Source organism: Thermobia domestica, chromosome 12 (assembly GCF_964235325.1).
Source record: "Thermobia domestica chromosome 12, izTheDome1.hap1.1, whole genome shotgun sequence".
Lineage (NCBI taxonomy): Eukaryota > Metazoa > Arthropoda > Insecta > Zygentoma > Lepismatidae > Thermobia > Thermobia domestica.
The window spans coordinates 226,298,249-226,322,520 of NC_137465.1; the positions used below are offsets into that span (position 1 = coordinate 226,298,249).

Genomic DNA, 24,272 nt, shown 5'->3' on the forward strand with positions numbered 1-24,272 from the left:
TTACTACGACTTCATCACAAGGTAGAAAGTAATTAAAATCTTAGTATATGATTTGTTTCGTAATTGTTTTATGACCTGTAAATCAAAGAAAGAAAATGGACGTAAGTGCAATTAAATTAACAATGAACTGGATGTTACACTGTCGATCGAATGAGACGTGAATGTTACATTCGTGAACATTTTACTGAGAATTTCAGCTGGTCGAATGATTTTCGATAAGTATCTCGCATATGATAAATAATACACAATAGCAGCAACGTGAGATCAGCAGCCAGCAGTTCTGTTCACGAAAACCGAAATTGTTCCAGTAGTGGATGAAAACAGTGATGAGGATGAATTTCTTTTAATTCATTCTTTATTTGATCATATTAAACACACATATACAATAATACCAACGAAACAAACTAAACACATAAATACCTATTAACAACAGGCATTTATTAACCAACTGTTACAAAACAAGAACAATTACTAAACAATGATCTATATATATCACAGAACATTGATTATATGAAAAATTAACACAAAATGCGGGAATGTATCATTTCAGTTGATGTACAGCACTGGCGTGGCCAAGGGAGGTGCGAACAGGGCCGAGAACCCCCTTCATCTTCAGAGACCAATTACCATTAAGACAAAAAATACTTGTTATCATAAGATTCCAATGTTATAACAACTTCATCCCCCCATTCAAAGGTACTGGATATCCTAGTGGTGTACAGTGTGTATCATACGTATACCACATAGATGCTGACCTATGTACATTTGCCTTTTTTTCACTATGAGGTACACTTGCAAACAAAATGAAAAACATATTTGTTGTTAGGGACCCTCTCAAGACAAAACTGGTAAAAAATTGTGGGTGTCCAAGTTAGTCTTCCACTATTTTTTTTTTGAAAATTTCAAAATTTTTTGACCAATTTTCAACCCCAAAAAGTATTTTCCGACTTTTCTCTTGTTGGGAACACCTAATGTCTTTTCTTTTTATGCAAATCGGTCCAGCCGTTCAGGAGAAAAAAATAATTTCAATTTTTCTTCCCCTACCTCCTAGCTCCCCTCCAAAAGCGCTTGGAAAGCTGAAACTTTTGGAAACTGAGTTTCTCATAAATGTTAATCGGTACTGTAAATTTGGTGCAGACATGATTGGGGCAGTTTTCACATGCTTATTCCGCTAGACCCTTTGTCGAAATTCTCAAGTGTAAAACTTCAAATTAGAAACACAAAGAGGTCAATATTAATAATTGTAGATTAGACTCACACTAGGACGAAGTTTCGCTTGAACGGAAACGTAAAAACCAAGAGATATATAAATAAATTAAAATAAGCTGAAATAATATAGAGAACTGATGTTTAAATATTACTGTAGTTGGTACTCGCAAATCCTCCAAAATGTTAGATACCAATTTGAATGACCACACTGTAATTTGAATGTAACGTAATCACAAATAATTTTCTAGCGAATGAATCTGTTGAAATATAATAATAAAATTGTGTCCTTTTAAGTGGAGGCCAAGCAAGAAGAGTTTCGTTTGCAATTTCTATGCTGCAAGAGCCTCGTCTCGTTCTCCTAGATGAACCAACTGTTGGAGTAGATCCGCTGCTCCGGGAAAGGTAATGGAAACTTTGTATGCTTCATTTTGCTAGATAATGTAATGTTTTCGTACATCTTTACTAAAATAGCACAAAATATTATTGGTTTCGGTATTTATTTTAAAATTATTTTTAATACTTTTTTCTTATATTTATTAGTGTATAAGATTTTATAGTCGATACAGATTTATTTGGACACGTCAAAATTTATAATTTTATGGTTTAAATATGTTACTAAAAATGTATTTTAAAAACTACTATTTTAAAACTACTAATACTTTTTCTACTTAAGACTCTTTCCAAACTTGTGCTCGTACAAGTTTACAACTTAATGCATACACAAATATAATGACTAAAAATAGGGAGTTTGTTGACAAAATTCTTTTGCTGATCTGTTAAAAAGTATTTTTGCAATTAACTTATATTCTTCACGTTGTAGTCTAGTTGCAGATTAAGTTTGCGCATATATGACGAAAATTAGTATAAATATGGTGATTCTTTTTGTAAAACAACTTGAGCTAACCTACACTAAAGGTTATGGTTTTCATATTTACACAATTATGTTATGGATCTCTCTCTCTCTCATATTCCGGTATATATATTAATCATGAATTTCTTATTTGTAATATGTTGCTCAGTTTTGCTTGTGCGAGCTTCTTTGGGAGAATGAATTTCTAAATCTTTGAACTTCTCTCTTCTCTACACGTAATAGTTCTTCTTCTCTACGAAAGTAAGAATAAATGCTCTTTTTCACTCCTAAATTTGTATCTAATAATATTTAATGTTCGACAACATTATAAACATTAATACTTTTATACCACCACAAACTGTCTTAGAAACGTATGGTATATTTTTTGTAGTAGTGTATAATTATATTTTTTTTCAGTGATGTCACAAATTAAATTTTCCTCCGTACAATTTTAGGTCTGGAAAATATTTTCGCTTAATATAGAGTAGGGTGGATCGAAAAAAAATCAAAAGTAGTCCAATTAAATAGCACTAGGTGTCAAAAGTTGTGTATTGACTAGTGTAGGATTCGTGAATTTTTTCATAATTTTTGTACTTCATCTTCATTCCCCGCAAGGGCCTCAAAAGTTTGCAATTTTTATGAGTATTTGAATTTTTTGAAAATATTGAATTTTTTTAAAGCTGCTCAATGAAATCGAACGAGGTGACAAAAGTTGCATAATTACTAGATTGACTACACCATTTATGATTTTTAAAATAAATTGCATCTTCATTCCCCGCAAGGGCCTGAAATTTTGCAGTTTTTATGGTATATTCTAAGGCATATTCCACAGCAATTAGATGGCGCAACAGTGGGTCCTCAAAAATTTTCGGAACTATAGGGAAAAGTTTAGCCAATTGTGAGGATTTATCAATCGTTAATTTTCAAGCGAATGAAGGAACTTTCCCGGCCCTGGAAGAGAAAAACGTCAGAAACCGTAGCATAGACCAGATATATGTGAGATATTTGCAAAGCAATCTCTGATGTTGAGTGGTCACCAAACCTTGCATGAAGAAGTCCTGGAAAATTATCTCATGCAAGATGGATCACTACTACTAACGTAGTGCTTAGAGTGTACATAAGCACTACTGATCCATCTTCGAACTTGAAGGAGCTTCTTACAATCATCATGAAAGTGTATGCTCCGATGTGATTTTACATTAAATGTAACCTTAGTATCAAGGATGTTCCTGTGAACTTATATCGTGTTATAACCTTTTCACGGTATTTAAGCAATGAACTGGAGCTCATTCTAGATAGGACAATTCAGCCAATGGTTTCTTCGCGCATCCGGAGAATTTACTGGTATATATGCTCGCCGATGATCGAAAGCATATTCGAGAACTCGTTTTGCGTAGAATCCTTGACCCAAGGTCAAAAGCTCAAACCAAACACCTCCTGTAGGCAAGTTCAGTATTCCAGCAATACACTTTATTGCTCATGATTACATTGACGTAATCAACTGGCAGTAACGCGAAGTAACTGAGCCACCCCTTATGAGACATTTTTCAGAGGAGGATCTACAGAAATGTGTAACAGGAGGTTCATCTGTCCTTCTGCCTGTTTTCCACTTACCATGTCATACCCAAGCAATCGAGAGGTGGATTAAAACTGTTACCGAAGCTTCCTTTGAAGTGTGTGGTGTCTTAGCTCGAGATGAATTTATCAGAGCAAGACTTTTGGATATGTCAATTGTGCCCACATTCGAAATCCAAAGAGTTCAAGAGATAATTTCCAAAAGTAGGGTGGATGGGATGGGAGGATGGGCGGAAATCTATATGCAGCCATCTCCTCGTGCTGATTTCTGGGTGTTTCTGGGAATTAGCAAAGAGGTGCATATCAAAAATAATTTCAATGCAAAATTATTAAATTTATATAATATATGTTAATATTATGCTCAATGTGTTTTTAGATATTAATGTGAAACTGCATTTTAAAACCTGTTGGAGGTAACGAAGATGAAGGAAAAATATTTTTAAAAATAATCGAAATTATGCTAGTCACGCATAAGGCTTGAAATCTAATAGGATATTATTTGACAATTCTCGAAAATTGTCAATGTCTTCAATGCATTTTGAGATTCACTGTATAAATACCATAATTTTAAGATCTCTGCAGGTAATAAGATAAAGCACAAAAATTATTTCAAAACCATAGGTATTATGGTAGTGAACACAAATCTTTCTTAAGCAAGTGGGAAGTGATTTGGTGGATTTTAAAACTTATTTTTAAATATTTTAAGTGAAGTTTTGAAATTTAACATAGAAACTGCAAACTTTCAGGTCCTTGCGGGGAATGAAAATGCAAATTACTTTTAAAATTATGAATGGTGTAGTCAATCTAGAAATAATGCAACTTTTGTCACCTAGTTCGATTTCATTAGGCACCGTCATTAGGCATTAGAAACATCATATGGGAACTCCATTAACTGTTGGACACTGGCATTGCGGAGTTGCAGACAGGTTATGAACTCATCATAGTCGAAGTGAGGAGAAAAGACATAAGATTTTTTAAAAAAGAAAGAAAACACTTGAAACACTTAATGAATCCAAAAGAAATCTCCGTCTAGCTCTGAAACAGCTTAAAATACCACACCCTTGCGTCATGTACGCTATCAATTGTCATGGTTACATTAAAACAACTGCTTATATTTTATTATTATTTCATAGTAAGACTATTCATGGCTTTGGATTAATTGTTTTAACAAAAGAGACACTGACCAAAGCTTAAAACTTTACTTTATTTTAAATTATAACAACATTTATATATATGTCTGTATTTTCATTAATTTCGATCGTGTCTGAAGAAGGATATGCTAGATATCCGAAACAGTTACAAATTATAATTTAAAATAAAGTAAAGTTTTAAGCTTTGGTCAGTGTCTCTTTTGTTAAAATATTATTTCATATAAGTTAATATCTTGTCATCTAGGATCTGGCAACATTTATTAGAGCTGTCGGAAGGAAAGACGACAGTGGTGTTGACTACGCACTATGCAGAGGAAACAAGACGATCTCATAAGGTAGGAATATGTATGAAGGATTGTGAATCAGATTGAGTCATTTTTATTTCTTGTCAGAATGAGAAAGAATATGAAATAATAGCTTTATTTATATTATTATTTTACTAGGGCTAGTATTTCTTTGACCTAGAAACTTTGAATATATACATGCATTTATGCTTTAGAAGTGGCAAAATATGACTTAAAATATAACAGAATGCCCCATAAAATGTAAATAAGTATTCAACAAAAATTCTTAAAAATAGCATTGAAATTATTAACAAAATTTCAAAATAATGTTTTTCTAAATACATGAATGTATTTAAGGGTTGAAGCATCGATTACAGCAGATTGCTGCGCTCATAAAGAGGAAATCTGAATGATGTTTTCTTAAAGAAAAGTTTACAAAGTTATTTTTTCCAGAGTAAATGTTCTTAAACCGTGATACATCCATCATAACACCATGCTGACTATTTAAAGAGAAAACATGAGCGAAACTGGTGTTTATTTTACCTTGTAAAGAAAGAAAATTGTATGAGTCGCTCACGTGAGCTGCAGCTGCTAGTTTTACATTTTCTTAAATGTACACCTTCACACACGCGCTTCGGTACTAGTGGGACGCGGCTCTAAGCTGCTATGAAGATCACCCCGCTAGTAGCTGGCTCGTGCGGGCTGCTGGCGGGAAGAAAATAATACACAGTCTTATGCGAGCCCTTCACACGTGAGCATGAACTCAGTTGAGTGAAGAAAAGTGCACAAATATTTGATATAGAAAATTTTCCCATTTTGGTGTTACTCTCATGAAATGCACTAGTTCGTTAAACGAAGATATAGACATCTGATGCAATTGAAAAATTTCCTTTCATCGTTCCTCATTTTAGGAAACAGACTGTTATAACGATCACCTGTAACTTACGTTGTTTATTTCATTTAATATGTAGGGCAAAAGTACTTTAACGTATGCTCTCGCTATACGATAGAAAAAGAAGAAGAAAATGATATAATGTCATGAATAATGTTATTTTGTAGATGTTATATTATCAGTCGATAAATATCAATGTTTGTTGATTCATTGTTTCGCTTCCTCCTCTCTTTGGTATCATTTAGGGGCAAAAAAACTAGTTATTTCCAATACCAATGAGAGCGAACGATTTTAACGCTCACACTCTACAGCTAAAGCTGTTAAGGACAATAGTACGGTTACTATGATAACAGTTCCTTTGCCAGACTTGTTTATCTATGCTTGTTACAAAATAATGCAAGAGGACGCCATGTTATTATGCAGAAATGTACCGAATCGCTATGAAACAAATAATAAGTATTCTGAAATATAGTGCATTTAAATTATTGCAAATAATGTGTAATCAGTATATACTTATCATAGTAAGTAGGAGTTATATATTTATATATGAGTTATACTACAAAAAAAAAAAAAAAAAAAAAAAAAAAACACCGAACTGAGGCAAAATACAACATTTGTTGTACTGTAAAATAAATTCTTCTAGTCTTGATCAATTTATAGGATGAATCCACATTGTTGTATATCTTCTTTTCCTTTTTTCTTGCAATTTATCGCTAAGATTAAGCTGCAGCTTCTTCTGACTCTAACATGGCTGACATTTTGGCATCACGATCTTTTGAGTGGCTCAAAAGTGTTCAATGCCTTCACACTACAGGTTCACATGAGCGGCTCACAAGATCTAGTGTGAAGGCGACCTAAGTACATTGCTAGCAGCTTTAAAGGAGATTAAATCAAAGTCCATCTAAGCTTATTATTTTGTTTCTTATAAAATTATTCACTGTATTTCTTGATCACTCCTTGTATAAAAATGAAAGATACGTTTTTTTAAAGATTGTTTATATTATTATTATTATTATTCCTTGATTGTTATTAGGTTGGGTTCTTGCGAGCTGGTAAAATGATGATCGAAGATTCTCCTGACAGTCTGCTTAAGCGTTTCTCATGTCCAACGCTTGAGGCTGTCTTTCTGAAACTTGCTCACAAAGAAGGGGACATTGATCAAGAAGACTTCATGCAAAAAAGAAGATCATCTTATGTTGAAGTAAAAGAAGCAGCTTCTAAATTATCTGTGGGGAGCCGGGCGAGCAAGGGAAGTCATAAGAAGTCGTCACAAGAATATCCTTTTCTGTTTCGAGATAAGGTAAATAAAATACGAACGCCTTAACGTATGCCAATTAATTGTTCCATTAAAAGAAATCTTAGCGTATTAAGTATATGTTTTCTAAATATGTTATAGGATGACATATTTAAGAACAATGACGTAAGCTGAAGTTCGTTAAGAACGCGGGGGTTTCAAGCTCCTACCTTAATTTAATTTCAGGTATTTGTGCATATATACGGGGCCTAATCCAGAATTTTCTGACAGGGGTGCAACAATAACTACCAGTACATTTGAATTAAATTAAATTTTTAAAATGCCTTTAGGCATCTGTGGCGTGAATGAGTAATTGCCATCGAAATGCTCAGTGATTGGACTTGGAAATCGAACCTGCGAATTTGCGAATGAAAAGCCAACTCTGTAGGAACTGAGCCACACCCGCTTTGTATCTGTATAATTTTCAGTATATAATTAGCTTGTTGCTTTAGATCAGGAATTTCTTTAATCATAAACAATTGGAAAATAAGAGATGCTTGTGTCCTACATAATCCTTATGAAAGTGTTGCTATTTTCACTGCTAGCTTTTCGTTTTAGAGAACATATATTTACATCGAAGGAGGGTGCATCCCCTAAATCCAACCCTATATATATTAATATGATAAATGTTTACTTTTGTACAATACCTTGCTCAAGGAGAAGAGTTAAACTTCTAAACTTCTAAAAGACAGCAATGTAAGCGTTTAGATTAACAGTCTTTATGTATGAAAGTGGCGTTTCTGTTGGTGTCTGTGTACAGGATGATTTTTTTTAGAACTCACGGATTTCATTTGGGTCTAGGATTTCTAACAGAAGTTCGATTTTCATGCGGTTTGTGGCAAGTGATCAAGGAAGGATGGAAGATTTGTAGGATCATGTTTACTGGTTTAAATTCATCCGGAGTAATATCAGGAACGCCTCAAGAAAACACGGAAATATTCGCCAGTGCATCTTACAATTGGAACCAAGTGCGCTGCTGTGTGAAGATTTGAGTTTTTTTCGTATATGGAAACCTCGCCAAGGTCAATAAGAATAAGAAATAGGAAATTGGGCTGTTGTATTGGGAATTGCACTGTACAAGTCTGTGCTACTGTGTGAGTATAATCGGGACACAGTGAAAATAGTGTACTCTTTGGAGCAACATGAATTTATCGTTAAAAGTTTTTGGTAAGCGAAATCTGTTGTTACTTCGCGAAGGTCATTTAGAAACAAATTTGCCTCACGTTCTGCACCAGATAACATAATATACTTATGGTCGCTAGTGAATAAATTGGAAGAAACAAGATCGCTTCTGAGTGAGACAGGGAAGCATCGGACCCTCTAGGCAGCTCTTGTGGAAAATGTCATTTATCGACTCCTTAGGTAGCCCAAGAAATCTCTCCGTTGTTTGTCGCAAGAAATCGGCTGTAGCTATTCAACATGGGATTTTTGGGTGTTACCGCTAACACTTAATTTGTATTCTCACTAACACTTAATTTGTATTCTGCAATTTCGCTTCAAATATCCAAAACCCCATTTCAATTGCAAGGTACACTGGCGAATATTTGCTGTTTTTCTTGAGGCGTGGCCGATATAACCCCGGATGAATTTAAACCAGTAAACATTGTCCCATAAATCCCCTATCCTTACTTGATCATTTGCCATAAGCCACATGAAAATCGGACCTCAGTTAGAAATTCTAGTCTCAAATGAAATCCACGAGTTTTAAAAGAATCACTCAGTGTTTACGGGATGTATGTCTTTCTTTCTTGTGTGTGTTTCACAATATCTATGGCTGCTACTCCGGTTGTTGAAGGCTGTAGTAACTAGTGTAATTTATTAAGATAACTTCCTCTTTCAGCGCAAAGCCATTTACGGATAAATTTTCAATAATTTCAAAATGTAAACCCATACCTTCAATACTTAATTTGATAACTAAAGATAATAACTTTAGTCGTCACCGGACATGGCAAAACTATGGCTATGCAGGTGTTGAAAGCAAAGTAAAATAAAATAGAAATAATAGAAAAATCGAACTGCTTCTGAAGTGGCACTAAAGGTATTCAAAAACATGTTAAACCATCAGTGTAATATGTTTAATCTTTAAACCACTATGACGAAGAGCACTTGAGATTTATGTCTGAAATATAGATGAGAATTTGAAGGTAACTTCAGTCTCACAGAAATATTTCTAGGTTAGTGTTGATCTATATTAATATATGTTCCTTAATTTTGATCACATACAATTTGTTTCTTTTTTAGATCACTAAAGGACTGATTTGCATTCTTAATAATATAATGTTCTTAATAATATGACAAACCAAAAGTCTACTTTGTAAAATGAAATATTCTTATTGACATGACATGATTAATCCAGACAATTTCCTTTAAACATGTAACAATTACAACCTTTCGATAGTTACTATAGACTTTTTTTGTTGTTTCGTATTTGAAATATTACAAATTTATATTAAATTGATATTTGGTCTAGGAATTAATTCGTGCGGGTGGACAAGAGATGGCGCAACGAACGGAGCGTCCCACAGTTCCGTGTATCCACACATGTGTTGCAAACCCCTGTCATCGCGTATCGTTCGTAGTATAGGGCAGTGGATTAAAGCGTCAACAACACCAGTTTGTAGTTAAGTGAACATGGCGCAATTTGTGCCTGATAAAGTGTTTTTGCGGGGTGTCCTGCTGCATTACTTTAACATGCAGAAAAGTGCGACTGAAAGTCATCGTATTTTGGTGGAAGTGTATGGTGACCATGCTCTAGCTGAGCGAACGTGTCAGAAGTGGTTTGCACGGTTTAGAAGTGGTGATTTCGGCTTCGCAGACCAAGAGCGAGCTGGACAGCCAAAAAAATTTCAAGACGAAGAATTGACAGCATTGCTCGAGCAGGATTCGTGTCAAACGCAGGAACAACTTGCAGCAGCATTAGGCGTTGATCAAACAACAGTCTCCAAACGCTTGAAAGCCATGGGAATGATTCAAAAGATGTCACATTGGGTTCCACATGAATTGAAAGACAGAGACGTTGAAAGACGAAAAACCATTTGCAAATTGCTGCTTCAACGACAGAGCAGAAAGGGGTTTCTGCATCGAATTATTACGGGTGATGAGAAGTGAATCCATTACGAGAACCCTAAACGAAAAAAAGGCCTGGGTGAAACCAGGTGAACCAGGTCCATCACAACCAAAACGAGATATTCACTGTGCAAAGGTTATGCTGTGCATATGGTGGGATATGAAAGGTGTGGTGTACTATGAGCTGCTGCAACCGGGTGAAACTATGAATGGAGAACGTTATCGACGACAATTAATGCGTTTGAAGCAAGCTCTGGCCAGAACACGACCAGAATGGGAGAACAGACATGATAAACTTATTGTTCAACATGATAACGCTCGCCCACATGTCGCAAAACCGGTCAAAACCTATTTAGAAAATGTCGGATGGGAAGTTTTACCCCACCCGCCGTATTCACCAGACGTTGCTCCTTCGGACTACTACTTGTTCGATTGCATGAACAACGATTTGATTGGACAGCGGTTTACTTCTTCAGAAGATATCGAAACATGGGTCTCTGACTGGATCGCTTCCAAGGATGAGGACTTCTTTCGCCACGGAATCCGTACATTGCCTGACAGATGGGCGAAAGTGGTGGCTAGCGATGGACAATATTTTTCTTAAGGTATTTATGTATTTTGTGTTTGTACTACAGCTTCAATGTGTGCGTACCAACCGCACGAATTAATTCCTAGACCAAATACATTTATTATACTAGGGAGTTGTACCAGATCGCCTAGGAAAAAAAGTTTCAAAATCTGAAATTAGCACAATGTCTGAAGTTCCCGCAGGGACAGAGCCAGGAATATTAACATCATTACATGTAAGTAATACGAAGATGTTTATTTATTTATTTTTTTACTTTTTTATTTTCGATATTAGGTTTTCTTCTTTCGTCTCTCAAATTATACTTTATCCTTTTTTGTTTGAGAAAGAACATGAAGAAAAGATAAATATTTTAGTTTTAAAATTTATCTTTTGTCTATGTCATAAAATATTTTAGCATTTGAACTCATCTCTTTGTTATGTCCAAGGAAGGAAGGAAAAGTTTTAATAAAAAGTCTTTTTGGTACCTTCATTAATTAAATTAATGACGGAAATTAAAGTATGCATTATACCACAAACCTTTCAAAATGAAAATGAAATGAAATCTTTAAGTCTTATTCTCTAATGGTTATGCCGGCTAGGCTAAAGGAGACGGTGATGATGAGAAATGGATGAAATGTTGGAATGAAGAAAGTGGGAGGAAACGGGAGAATCCCGAGAAAACCCAAGAACACGGTGTTTGTCCACCTCTAAGCTCACTTGACGCGAGCTGGGATGGAACCAAAGACCCCATGCACCAGAGGTGAACGCTGTACCACTGAGCCACCGCAGACCAACAACCTTTCAGTTTTGATCTTTATGTAGTATTAAGTTTAATTTAAAAAAGCATAATGAACTCAGATTTTCAACGTACCTAAATCCTAATTTATTGTTAGACGGGTGAAATCTTATGTTAATATGCCACATCTCTGACTTTTGTCTTTACCATAAATGCCCATGCCTAATTATATTTATTTCCTTTCTAATCAATTCTTCACTCTTTTGACTGTTCTTATTCTCTTTTGACTTTTGTTCTATACTCTACGCATGAGACATACTTGTAAAGTGCGAAAAAGTCATATCTTTCAGATGTAATCTTATTTAAATGCATCAGCGTAATTTTCAGTAGCAGCAGATCATTTCTTCTCTTAAGCTTAGCCAGAATCCGAGTTAGAGGGTCAATAAATAATAGATTAATAACTAAAAGAGAGGAAGACTTACACAACAAATCAAAGTAGTAAAAAAGAATCTCAAATCTTCGTATGACTTGTGACCACAATTTAAATTATGATGTTATGATAAAACAAATCGAATCATCTTAATGTTCTAGTCTATACGATAAGAACGATTTTCTTTCCATTTAAGCTTTAGAAGTCCATTTTACTATGTAACTGTTTGAAGTCCAATCAACTTTTTTTGATCGAAATGTACTTTCATAATGTTATTATCAAATGTCAGTGGCTCATTCTTTAATTCGCTTAGAAACTACTTAGAGCTCATGCATTTCGTAGAGTACAAACAGGAGTATTTACAGTAGTTTTTTTAACCTAAATTAAAAAAAAAACACTATTTTGATTCATATACTGATATTATTTTTAAGTGGGGATTTAGACGTCAATGTTGCTGTTCACCTACGCACCTATACGCTTTGTTTCTGAAAACTTTGCGAACAGTCTCTCGAAACAAAGGGTAAGTTATAATCATTTTAACATTCTTATTTCTAATTTTAACATCATTATATGTAACAACTTTGTTGAAAAATGTACCATAAATGACAAAAGATACTTCAAAGTTTGAATTTGAAACAATTCTATAATTTTTAAATTATTTTTTAACGTATCAAACACTATAGGCCTGTCTAACTACAATGTCTAGTATCTTTTCTTCACAATATGTTTTAATTACTTGTAAAAGTAATTTTTGCAGTGTAGTACATATCTCAAACACTTCTTTATTTATAATTTTAAATTCATTGTTTTTAGTATATATATATATATATCAATATTTTTACAATTCTTGCAATTTAAGTTGTTCTGGCTATCTGGCAAAGAAAAACTTACACTTTTATATGAGCGATTTTTTAAAGGAAGTTATGATTAACTGTTTCTAAAGTTGAATGTATTTTATTGTGCAATAATTCATACCAAGATATAAAGTCATTGTTTCTTCTTGGCCTTTCCTCTTGTTAAGTGGTTATCGCGTTGATGTTTGGTGCACGTAATCCCGTATTCGATTCTCGGTGACGGAGATGAAAATCTGAACGCATTACGGTGGTTCGGGATTGTACCTTAAGCTACAGATCCGCGTCTCAATGTTGAAAATGAGCGGTAAACTTCAATAAAATATCTTTAAAAAAAACCACAATCATTGTTTCTTTCTTCTAAAGATGTTAGCCTAAATTTGTTAATGCAGTATTGTAATCTCTATAATTTTAATAGTATATTTTCCTTTATATGTTAGATATCGCAAAACTTTTGAGTGAGTTATTTCAATTTTGAAGAGTGTTTTGCTACAAAGTTCCAAACAATCTATGCATATTTTAATTTTGGCGTGAGTCATGCATGATACATCTTGATAAGTGTTTCCGATCTGCAAAGTCACGTCAAAATCTGATTATTTTGTAAGTTAGTTGGTAATCAAGTCTATGCTCTAAATGTTAATTCCATATTATATACCAGTCTGAACTCTCCAGTGTTTTCAGTTTTCTAAACTAATCCATTTCAGTAGATAGATAATGGGGATTCTGCAGACAAATTCATTATTAGCCCATTTTAACTATATGTCACCCTATCATCTCTAATAACTTCTAATCTACTCCCTAATAATTTGCAGCGCACTCCCTATCCCAAATAACTTCTATCACATCTCAAATAACTTCTATCTTACTCATAATAACTTCTAATGCATTCTATCACTAAATCTAGTTACAAAAATCACTAAATCTAGTTACAAAAAATCACTAAATCTAGTTATAAAAAATCACTAAATCAAGTTACAAAACCAAAAAAAATCACTAAATCTAGTTATAAAAATCACTAAATTTAGTAAAATAAAATTACAAAACACTTTTATGATTTTACCATAAAAGTTAACTAAATTCTACATAATTACATAATAGTTACAAATTAGTATATTAATAGTTACAAGTTCGGATACTGATAATGGAATCGTCTGCTAACCTCGTTCTCTATAGGAAACAATGACTTCTTAAACTCTGTCCACTGATCATAATTCAAGCTGAATAGACAGCCGTTAATATCAAAAACAACTTGAACTTCGGTTTGCACATTTTTCACAATTACATTAAAGTTATTAGTAAGTATAAATTTCTTTTGAGGATCCATTCTATTCACTCCATTTTTTACTTCTGACAACATATTTTTGATCATTTTTTGGATTCACAAAACCGATCATCATTTGAAATTACATACAGAACTCAACAGTTGGATAATTATCTTTTAAACCAGTGTATTTGATTTTTATTCCATCTTTAACGATCTCATCAATCATTTTATCTGTTAAGTGTTTTGTAAATCTAGGTGGAAGAAATACCTTAAACTCCTCACATTCAACTAAAATGCTCTTTCCAAACTTAGTTTTAATCTTTTCCATTTTCACAATCTTATATTCTGTATTTAATTCTAATTCTCTTAATCCAATAACCTGTTTTTGTTCAAGACTTCCAAGTTTATTTAAAAGTTCAATATGACTCGCCATCGTATTTATTATATTAAAACTTTTTAAAAATCAGTTTCTAATAGCCTCGAATTTCGTTAAGTATGTCATTGATTCTGTTAACAATATCTCTTACATTTTCATCTGTTAATTCACCATTCATGAGCTTAATTACATTAAGCTCATCTTTAAACAGCCGAATTCGATTCACCATATTTTTATAATATTCTTTCTTTGAAGCTATATTAAACCGTGTTGATAGACCAGTGATAACAGCAGAAGCCGAAGCAAATGCAGTTGTAATAATTGAATACACTGTAACAGGAATAAATACATTGATGAACCCTGTAGAAGCTGATAATAGAATTGATAACGTAATAAGAGTAGTATAAACACATTTTATTCTCTTAAACTTCCTTTTGTTTTTCATTAATAACTTCTCAAGATTTAATATAGTATCTTCAATTAACACAATTAAATTCTCACGTGGAATGTTATCTGGAATAGTCATTTTATTAAAGTACTAATCCTTTTCCATACTTTTCACTATTCCAAAATTTTGGTGGCAGCGTATTCAATATCTTAATCAAATAACCTATACCTTTTGGATCATTAGGTATAAATTGTGCAAGTTTAGAATTAATCATATCCATAATACCTACTTTCTCATTATAAAAGTTATCATTTCCAGATTTTTCTTCCCCATCAATAACAATCAAGCGATCAATCAGTTTTCTTACATCATCCATCCATATGTATTCTTTTGATAATTCGTTATATACCTTTATTCCTTCTCCAGATTTTGGTGTCTTTTTTGAAGGTGTTGTTGGTTTTATATATTCATCCCAAATAGGTTTGATAATTTCTTTATATTTTTTACCTTTACTAGATTTTTGTTTTCTTGTACTTGGATCATTATTATGAAATGCAACACTAGAATCAATTACTATTTGTTTATATTTTTCTAGATCATCATCATTATAATTTGTTGGATTATGTTTTGTCAATAATTCCCATAAACCTTCTGTTCCTGTATAATGTCGATTATTAATAACTAAATCATCACCATGAATTTTAACTTCCGCATTTCCTATCATATGTATAATTTTCCCATCTTCATCATATGGTTGTATTCCAAAACTTTTATCATCTCTAGTTGCATAATATCTTGAGGCAATATTACCAAAATGAGTTGTTGCTAAAGATTCTATTCCTTCTACTTTATATTTAATTTGTTTTTTCATGTGTTTTACTTCTTCTGTTATAGGCGTATCACTTTCATTTATAGAACTATCATACATAGGCGGTGTTTCTAATAAGCTTGAATCCACTCTAGCACTTTTATGTACAACTGGAACTAACTCTTGAATTAGATTTTTATTTTCTTCTGCTACTTTTGATATATCTTGCCCTAAATCTTTAATTGCATCAATAACAGGCTGATCTTGTTCTTTAAATTTTTCATACTTACTTCGATTACTTTGTTTAATTTCCTTAAATCTTTTAATAAGTTCTTCTTTTAACTTAATATACTTCTTTGCTTTATTAACATCCATTTATTATATAAAGAAAAATAAAAACATAACATAACATAACATAACATAACATAACATAATATATACGTTCACCTGCATTCATATACGTTTAGTTTACACTTTTAGAAATTCTTTAATTTTATTTCTATATTTACCATTATTCACCTTCCTAGTCATATCTATTGTTAAGAAACCATGTTCTTCACTCCAACACTTGCTACATAATAATTGTAATTTTTCAAACGACATATCAGATGCAACAAATTCATCATATATATGTTTTAAATTTACATTGTCCTGTCTAAATATACAAAGAAAGTTTAAGTTGTCCCTAATTAATTGTTTTGGCACTTTAGAATATGTTTGCCCAAGATAGAAACAGTTCAAACCCTTATGACAACCTCGAGTAAAATATTCTCTAACGTGATTTTGTTCTTCTAATATGAAATCATCAAATACTACCACAGAATAGTCCTCACATTCATCTAATGGAATAATCTCTTCATTGTTTCCTTTTATTATTGCTATTGTGTCTTTAATATTACGTTCTATATCTCGAAAAAGTTGTATTAAGTGTTGGTATTTAGGTTGATTTAAACTTTTAGAATATATATAAACATTTGCATATTTTAACCATTTAGGTGCCAACAAAAAATTATCAATCATTAACGTCGTTTTACCACAACCACTAGGCCCAACTATTAAACATCTTATATCATCAGGTAACAACTCACCATTCCTCTTTCTCTTCGCCGTTTCTTCTGTTAACCTTACTTTAATATCCCAATTATCCATAATAGTTATTTATTATATAATAAATGAAGGTATTTAATTTAAATGGTTATTCATCTGTATTAAACATGTCATTGCATTACCCATTTGAAAACGATTTAGAAGTAGCTGTTGCAGGATTTTACACAACATACTTAACTCCAAACATTACAGAAAAGAACAACAAATTAACGTTTTGTAATAGTAACTCAAAATTTACAAAACAACTCATAATTCAGCCTGGTCAATATAGTTTACAAGAATTAGAAGAATATATTAAATCAAACCTTCCATATACCAACGATCCTTTTAAAAATATTCAATTTACTGAGGATAGAAGGAAAAATAGAGTTAAAATATTTAGCCAACAATGTGATATAACCTTAGATACCATTAATACTGTATTAGGTTTTAGTGAAAAGAACTTGGCTGAAAATATAGAACATGTTGGAGATAAGGTGCCAATGTTTCATCCGTTTGATACTATAAATATTCACTGTGATTTAGCAGAAGGTATGATTTTAAAACACAATGACACAACACACAACGAAACAGACTTAATTGCAACATTTAGAACAAATGCAGAGTTTAGAGAACCAATTATATATGAACCTAATGAAAAGATATTTTTCCCAATACATCACAATAAATTTAATAATTTCAAAGTTTCAATTAAAGATGAGAATGGTGATTTGATTGATTTTGGTGGAGCTCGTATAACTGTTTTACTTGCTGTTAAATAACTCAAATTATTATATAATAAATATGGATATTTTTGGTAATATTAAAAGTAAGGTAAGTGATATTAGTGAAGAGCAGCTGAAACAGTTAAGGAATTTAGATAATGTTGTTAAGAATGAAGAATTTGAAAAATATAAAAGAGACACACATGAAAATTTAATGAGTCGTACAAATTTTAAATCTGAACTAAATAAAATTTTCACAACAAATTATAGATCGTGGATTGATTTTACACAAAAAAGATTAGTTAATATAACTAATGGTATTGATCAACAAGATGCTATTACGTTAAACCAGCTCGAGTTAGTGAAAAGCGATATTAACAACCAATTAGAAAGTGATAGAAACAAATTTGAAGATGTATTAAAATCATTACAAGACACACATATAAAGAAAGATGATATTGAGGTTTTAAAAGGTGAATATATGGAAGCATTTAAAAAGACCAATAATAATGTTACTATTCTATTTAAAGCAAAAGTTCCTGTTTCAGAATTTAATCAATATAAGTCAGAAATATCATCCCAATTAAATACACTTACAACAAAACAAGATTTCCAAATGATGAAAAAGGAAACTTTTAATCTAATTATGCAAAAAGAAACTATAAATTTATTATGTCGATTGAGAACTAGAAATGTTCCAAATCCAATCTTCAGAATATTTAATTTATCTAATGATTATGAGTTTCTCTACAATGGAAAAATAATGCATATGGAATTAAGTTTGGATAGATACTTTTTAGATATATTTTTGAACAATACTTTAGTGGTAAATTTGCCATTAAACATTAAAAAGGGTGATAAAATTATGTTTCAAGCACAAAAAAAATTCAGCTATGGAAGAAGGAAAATTATTGGAAGTTATTATGTATATAGAAAGAGAACCTTAATTATTTTCTTTTAATAAATAATGATGTATTGTGTTAAGTGTAAGAAATCAACAGATACAAAAATAGATAACATTAGAGTAGAACAGACAAAGAATGGAAGATATGTTAAGAAAGGTATATGTGTTGTATGTGGTACTAATAAATCCCAATTCATTAAAAAGCCCGATTGACTATATGAAGGTGAAGGTATTAGAGAAGATATTATAGAAGAAATTCATAAACCATCTAGAAAAAATTATCCTAGGTTAAGTGTTATTGTTAAAGGTATAGATGATTTATGGCAAGCAGATCTTGTGGAAATGGATAGTGGTGTGTTAAAAGGTGTTTCAAAATTAAATAAAGGTTATAAGTATTTGCTAACGATTATAGATGTGTTTTCAAAATATGCATTTGCTGTTCCTGTTAAAGATAAGAGTGGGAAGAATGTTACAGAAGCATTTGAATCAGTGTTAAAAGTAAGAAAACCTAATAATTTACAAACTGATCAAGGTAAAGAGTTTTATAATAAAGAATTTGAAGATTTGATGGGAAAAAACTAAATCATTACTCAACATATAGTGGTAAAAAAGCTTCTGTTGTTGAAAGGTTTAACAAAACACTTAAACAAAATATGTGGAAAAAATTTACTGTTCAAGGTAATTATAAATGGTTAAAAATATTGCAAGGTTTGGTTGATGAATATAATAACAAAGTACATAGAACAATTGGCATGAAACCTGTAGAAGTGAATAAGAAAAATGAGCATGTGATATTGAAAAAAGTATATAAGAAAGAATATAAGTCTGTTAAGTTAAAGTATAAGATTGGTGATTATGTTCGTATAAGTAAAATTAAAGGTTTGTTTGAGAAAGGTTATACACCAAATTGGTCAACAGAAGTGTTTGTTATTAATGAGGTTATACCATCTAATCCACCAACATATAAAATTAAAGATTTAAACAATGAAGAAGTTAGAGGAAGATTTTATGAACCAGAATTATTGAAAACTAAATATAAGGATGAGTATTTGGTTGAAAAAATATTGAGAAAGAAAGGTAATAAAGTGTTTGTTAAATGGTTAGGGTTTGATGATTCACATAATAGTTGGATAGATAAGAGTAATGTAATATTATAAATGTTATATTTTATGATTATTTCATTAAAGGTATAAATTGTTTATTAAATGGTTAGGGTTTAATAATTTGCATAATAATTAAATAAATAAAAGTAATATAATATTATAAATGTTATCTTTTATGATTATTTCATTAAAGGTATAAATTGTTTATTAAATGGTTAGGGTTTGTTAAATGGTTAGGATTTAATAATTTGTATAATAATTAAATAAATAAAAGTAATATAATATTATAAATGTTATTTCATAAAAGGTATAAATTGTTTATTAAATGGTTAGTGTTTATTAAATGGTTATGGTTTAATAATTTGCATAATAAGTAATATAATATTATAAATGTTATCTTTTATGGTTATTTCATAAAAGGTAATAAAGTGTTTATTAAATGGTTAGGATTTAATAATTTGTATAATAATTAAATAAATAAAAGTAAGATAATATTATAAATGTTATCTTTTATAGTTATTTAATTAAAGGTAAATAGGATAAGAAGGTAAATGATAATTATGATGATAAGTGAGTTTATGAAAATGATTCAGTTTTTATCATATTAATAATGACTTTGATGAGGTAATCCCATAAAAGCCCTATACTAACACAACACACTAATATATGTAGACAATTGCAGGAGTGTACAAGTATTAGCAGTTGTGTTAGGAAAAATAAGTATGCTAATGTTGGTATATATAACATGAGAAAAATATTATGAAAATGAACTAAAAAATTTGGTAAATATATAAATAAACGATACAGTATTTTTTCATATAAGATGAGTATAAATAATGTTAATTTTACTGGTGAGGAGATGAAGGAGATGTCGATTACAAAACTAAAACTAATATGTAAAGTCAAGAAAATCCGTAACTATAGTTCTTTAAATAAGAGTGAATTAATCAAAAAATCGAACAATATCAAAATGAACCAGATGAATTGAAAGTTATATACACAATGAAAGTTGATGAACTAAAAAACCATTGTAAAAGGAAAGGAATAAAAGGTTATTCTAAATTAAGAAAGGCTGAACTTATTGACCGCATTAAAAAATATGAAGATGAACAAAACAGATCACAAATTAGAAACATATTTCCATTTAAAGAAGAAGTATTTGAAGAATCGAAACCACAACGAATACCAATTAAAGTAGAAACAAAGGAAACAGCAATACAGAAACGATTACAAACTATCACAATTGAAAACATAGGAGGATATAAAGATCCAGTGAAGTTTTTAAATATAAGTGGGAAAGTAGTTATTGACAAAATCAAGGAAGAATTAAAGCACCACCCATTAAAAGTCAACCTTGTATTCATTTGTGATTATATTAAAGATAAGGAAGTACAAGAACGCAATTTTAAAACTATGAATGAAAGAATATTACAATCAACTTTCTTAGATGAATATATAACCTATGCTAAACAAAAACTATGTAGAGAGATGGAGGAATTTCAAGGTAGAGGATCAGGATGGACATTACATCAAATTAAACATTTAGAAATCAGACTAAATAAATATGTGCCATTACGAGCTTCTTCCTACATTGACCTTCCTAAACCAATTAAAGATAAGAAAGCAGTAATCAATATTAAAAATCAAGATAATAAATGTTTCTTATATTCAATTGCAAGTTATTTAAAACCTATTGATAGATGTTCTCAATATCAACGACCTTCACACTATACAGAAATTGTGAATGATAAATATTGTAATGGTATTGAATTTCCTGTACAATTAAAAGATATAGTAAAGTTTGAAAAGAGAAGTAACATATCCATTAACGTGTATAGTTATGATGATGAATATAATATATACCCACTTCAAATCACAAAAAATAAGCAGGACAAGCACGTTAATTTATTATATGTAAAAGATGAAAATAATAGTCATTTTTGTTGGATAAAGGATTTATCGAGATTAATAAGAAGTCAAGTAACAAAACATAAGGAAAAATTGTACTTTTGTGATAGATGTTTGGTAAGACATTTTAGAAATGAGGAGCAATTACAACAACATGAACTATATTGTAAGGAGCATGAATCTGTTAGAATAGAACTTCCAAAACCATATGATAATCAAATACAGTTCCAAAATTATAATAGATCATTTAGAGTACCATTTGCGATATATGCCGATTTTGAATGTTTGTTATGTAAAATGGAAGTAGAGCATAATTGTTCTAAAACTGTGAAGTATCAAAAGCATTTACCAATGAGTTTCTGTTATTATATTAAATACTCAAATGGTGTGTATAAAAGTCCTGTTAGTTATATTGGTTTAGATGCTGCAAAGGTGTTTGTGGAGAAGTTAAAACAAGAAGCAATAGAAATAAAGAAAATATATAACAAAAGAGTTGAAATGAATGGTCTAACTAAAGATGAAGAAAATAGATATAATAATTCCAATAGTTGTCATATATGTGAGAGAAACTTGAATGATTTACCACCAGCAATTGAAAAACAAATAAATATGTTAAATAAGAAAATACAATTCGCTAAAGATAATGATAGCATGATTGAAAAGTTAGAAGAATGGAAACATGAATTAGGAAAATGTTTAAAGGATATAAATAAAAATAAAGCAAAAGTAAGAGATCATGATCATTTAACTGGGAAGTTTAGAGGTGCAGCTCACAGTTATTGTAACTTAAGCTATCGAAATCCTAATTTTATTCCAGTATTTATTCACAACTTAAGTGGTTATGATACTTACCTGTTTGTTAAAGAACTTGCTTATGATAAGAATGAAATAAAACTAATTGCAAATAATGAGGAAAAATATATAACATACTCAAAATATGTGAAGGTTGATAAAAAGAATGGAATTAATTTACGATTTCTAGATTCATTTAGGTTTATGCCAAGGAGTTTAGCAGAACTAGCAAATAACCTTACAAAAGAACAATATAGAGAAACGTCAAAGTACTTCCCTAATGATTTGTTAGATTTAGTAATTAAAAAAGGTGTGTACCCATATGATTATATTGACTCAATTGAAAGATTAGAAGAAACAAAACTACCTTCAAAAGAAATGTTCTTTAATAAACTTACTAAAACTCACATCAGTGATGAAGATTATGAGCATGTGAAAAATGTTTGGAAGTCATTCAATATTAAAAATCTAGGTGAATATACAGAACTTTATAACAAGACAGATGTATTAATATTAGCTGATGTATTTGAAAGTTTTAGAGATGTGTGTTTAAAAGCATATGGTTTAGATCCTGCTTGGTATTTCACTGCTCCTGGTTTATCGTGGGATTCAATGTTAAAGATGACTAAGATCAAACTAGAAATGTTAACTGACTATGACAAAATATTAATGATAGAAAAAGGTATGAGGTGGAATTTCACAATGTAGTAAAAGATATGTAGAAGCAAATAATAAGTATATGAAAAATTATAACAAAGACGAACCTTCAAAGTATTTAGCTTATCTAGACGCAAACAATTTATATGGATGGCCTATGAGTCAGTACATGCCTTACAAAGACTTTAAATGGGTTCAACCTTACATAAACATAATGAATGTTCCAGATGATTCAGAAACTGGCTACATATTAGAAGTTGATTTAGAATATCCAGAATACTTACATGATAAACATACAGATCTACCATTAGCTCCAGAAAATATGTGTCCACCAGGATCGAAACATTCAAAATTATTAACAACGCTTTACAATAAAGAAAGATATGTTATTCACTACAGAAACTTAAAATTGTATATGTCACTTGGGATGATATTAAAGAAAATTCATAGAGTATTAGAGTTCAAGCAATCAAACTGGTTAAAGGAATATATTGATCTAAATACAAATATGAGAACAAAAGCTAAGAATGATTTCGAGAAAGATTTTTACAAGTTAATGAACAATAGTGTATTTGGTAAAACAATGGAAAACATTAGAAAGAGGCCATCTATTACCTTAGAATGTGATCCAGTGAGGGTGGAAAAGTTAATAGCGAAACCGAACTTTGATTATAGAACAATATTTACTGAAGATTTGTGTGCGATACATATGAAAAAAGAAAAATTGACCTTCAACAAACCTATATATGTTGGTATGAGTGTGCTAGATTTGTCAAAACTATTAATGTATGACTTCCATTACAATATTATGAAACCTAAATATGATATTGATATAGGCTTATGTTATATGGATACTGATAGTTTTATATATGAAATTAATACAGATGATTTCTACAAACACTTAAAAGAAATGGTTGATTTATTTGATACAAGTGAATATGGAAAGGATAATCAATATGGAATACCATTAGTAAACAAAAAAGTATTAGGAAAGATGAAGGATGAAAACAATGGTAAAATAATGACAGAATTTATTGGGTTAAGATCAAAGATGTATGCCTTTAAAGTTGAAAATAAAGAGAAGAAAAAAGCAAAAGGAATAACAAAATGTGTAGTAGCAAAAGAGTTACAATTTGATGATTATAAGCAAACCCTATTCAATGATGTGAAAACATATAAAAATATAAATCTAATTCGAAGTTGTAAGCATGATGTATATACCATAGCTGTAAATAAGTTAGCATTAGATTCAAATGATGATAAAAGATATATACTAGAGGGTGGTATAAGTACATTAGCTTGGGGGCATTATAAGATATAGTTAAAATGTATTTATGTGTAGTTTAGTTTTAGGT

The 24,272-nt window shown here is 30.9% G+C and overlaps 1 protein-coding gene across 2 annotated transcripts in view; it reads left to right on the plus strand.

Annotated features, from left to right (window-relative positions):
- LOC145667069 (ABC transporter G family member 20-like) overlaps window positions 1–24,272 on the plus strand; it is an 88,010-nt gene that overhangs the window by 23,597 nt on the left and 40,141 nt on the right. For both annotated transcript variants that reach the window (XR_014127859.1, XM_081734768.1), the window contains exons 5-9: window positions 1,504–1,611; window positions 5,030–5,120; window positions 6,995–7,261; window positions 11,020–11,124; window positions 12,487–12,575. Coding sequence is in view for 1 of the 2 variants with exons in the window: in XM_081734768.1 (XP_081590894.1) it covers window positions 1,504–1,611; window positions 5,030–5,120; window positions 6,995–7,261; window positions 11,020–11,124; window positions 12,487–12,575 (660 nt within the window). In the remaining variant the exon portion in view is untranslated. The remainder of the gene's footprint in view (window positions 1–1,503; window positions 1,612–5,029; window positions 5,121–6,994; window positions 7,262–11,019; window positions 11,125–12,486; window positions 12,576–24,272) is intronic.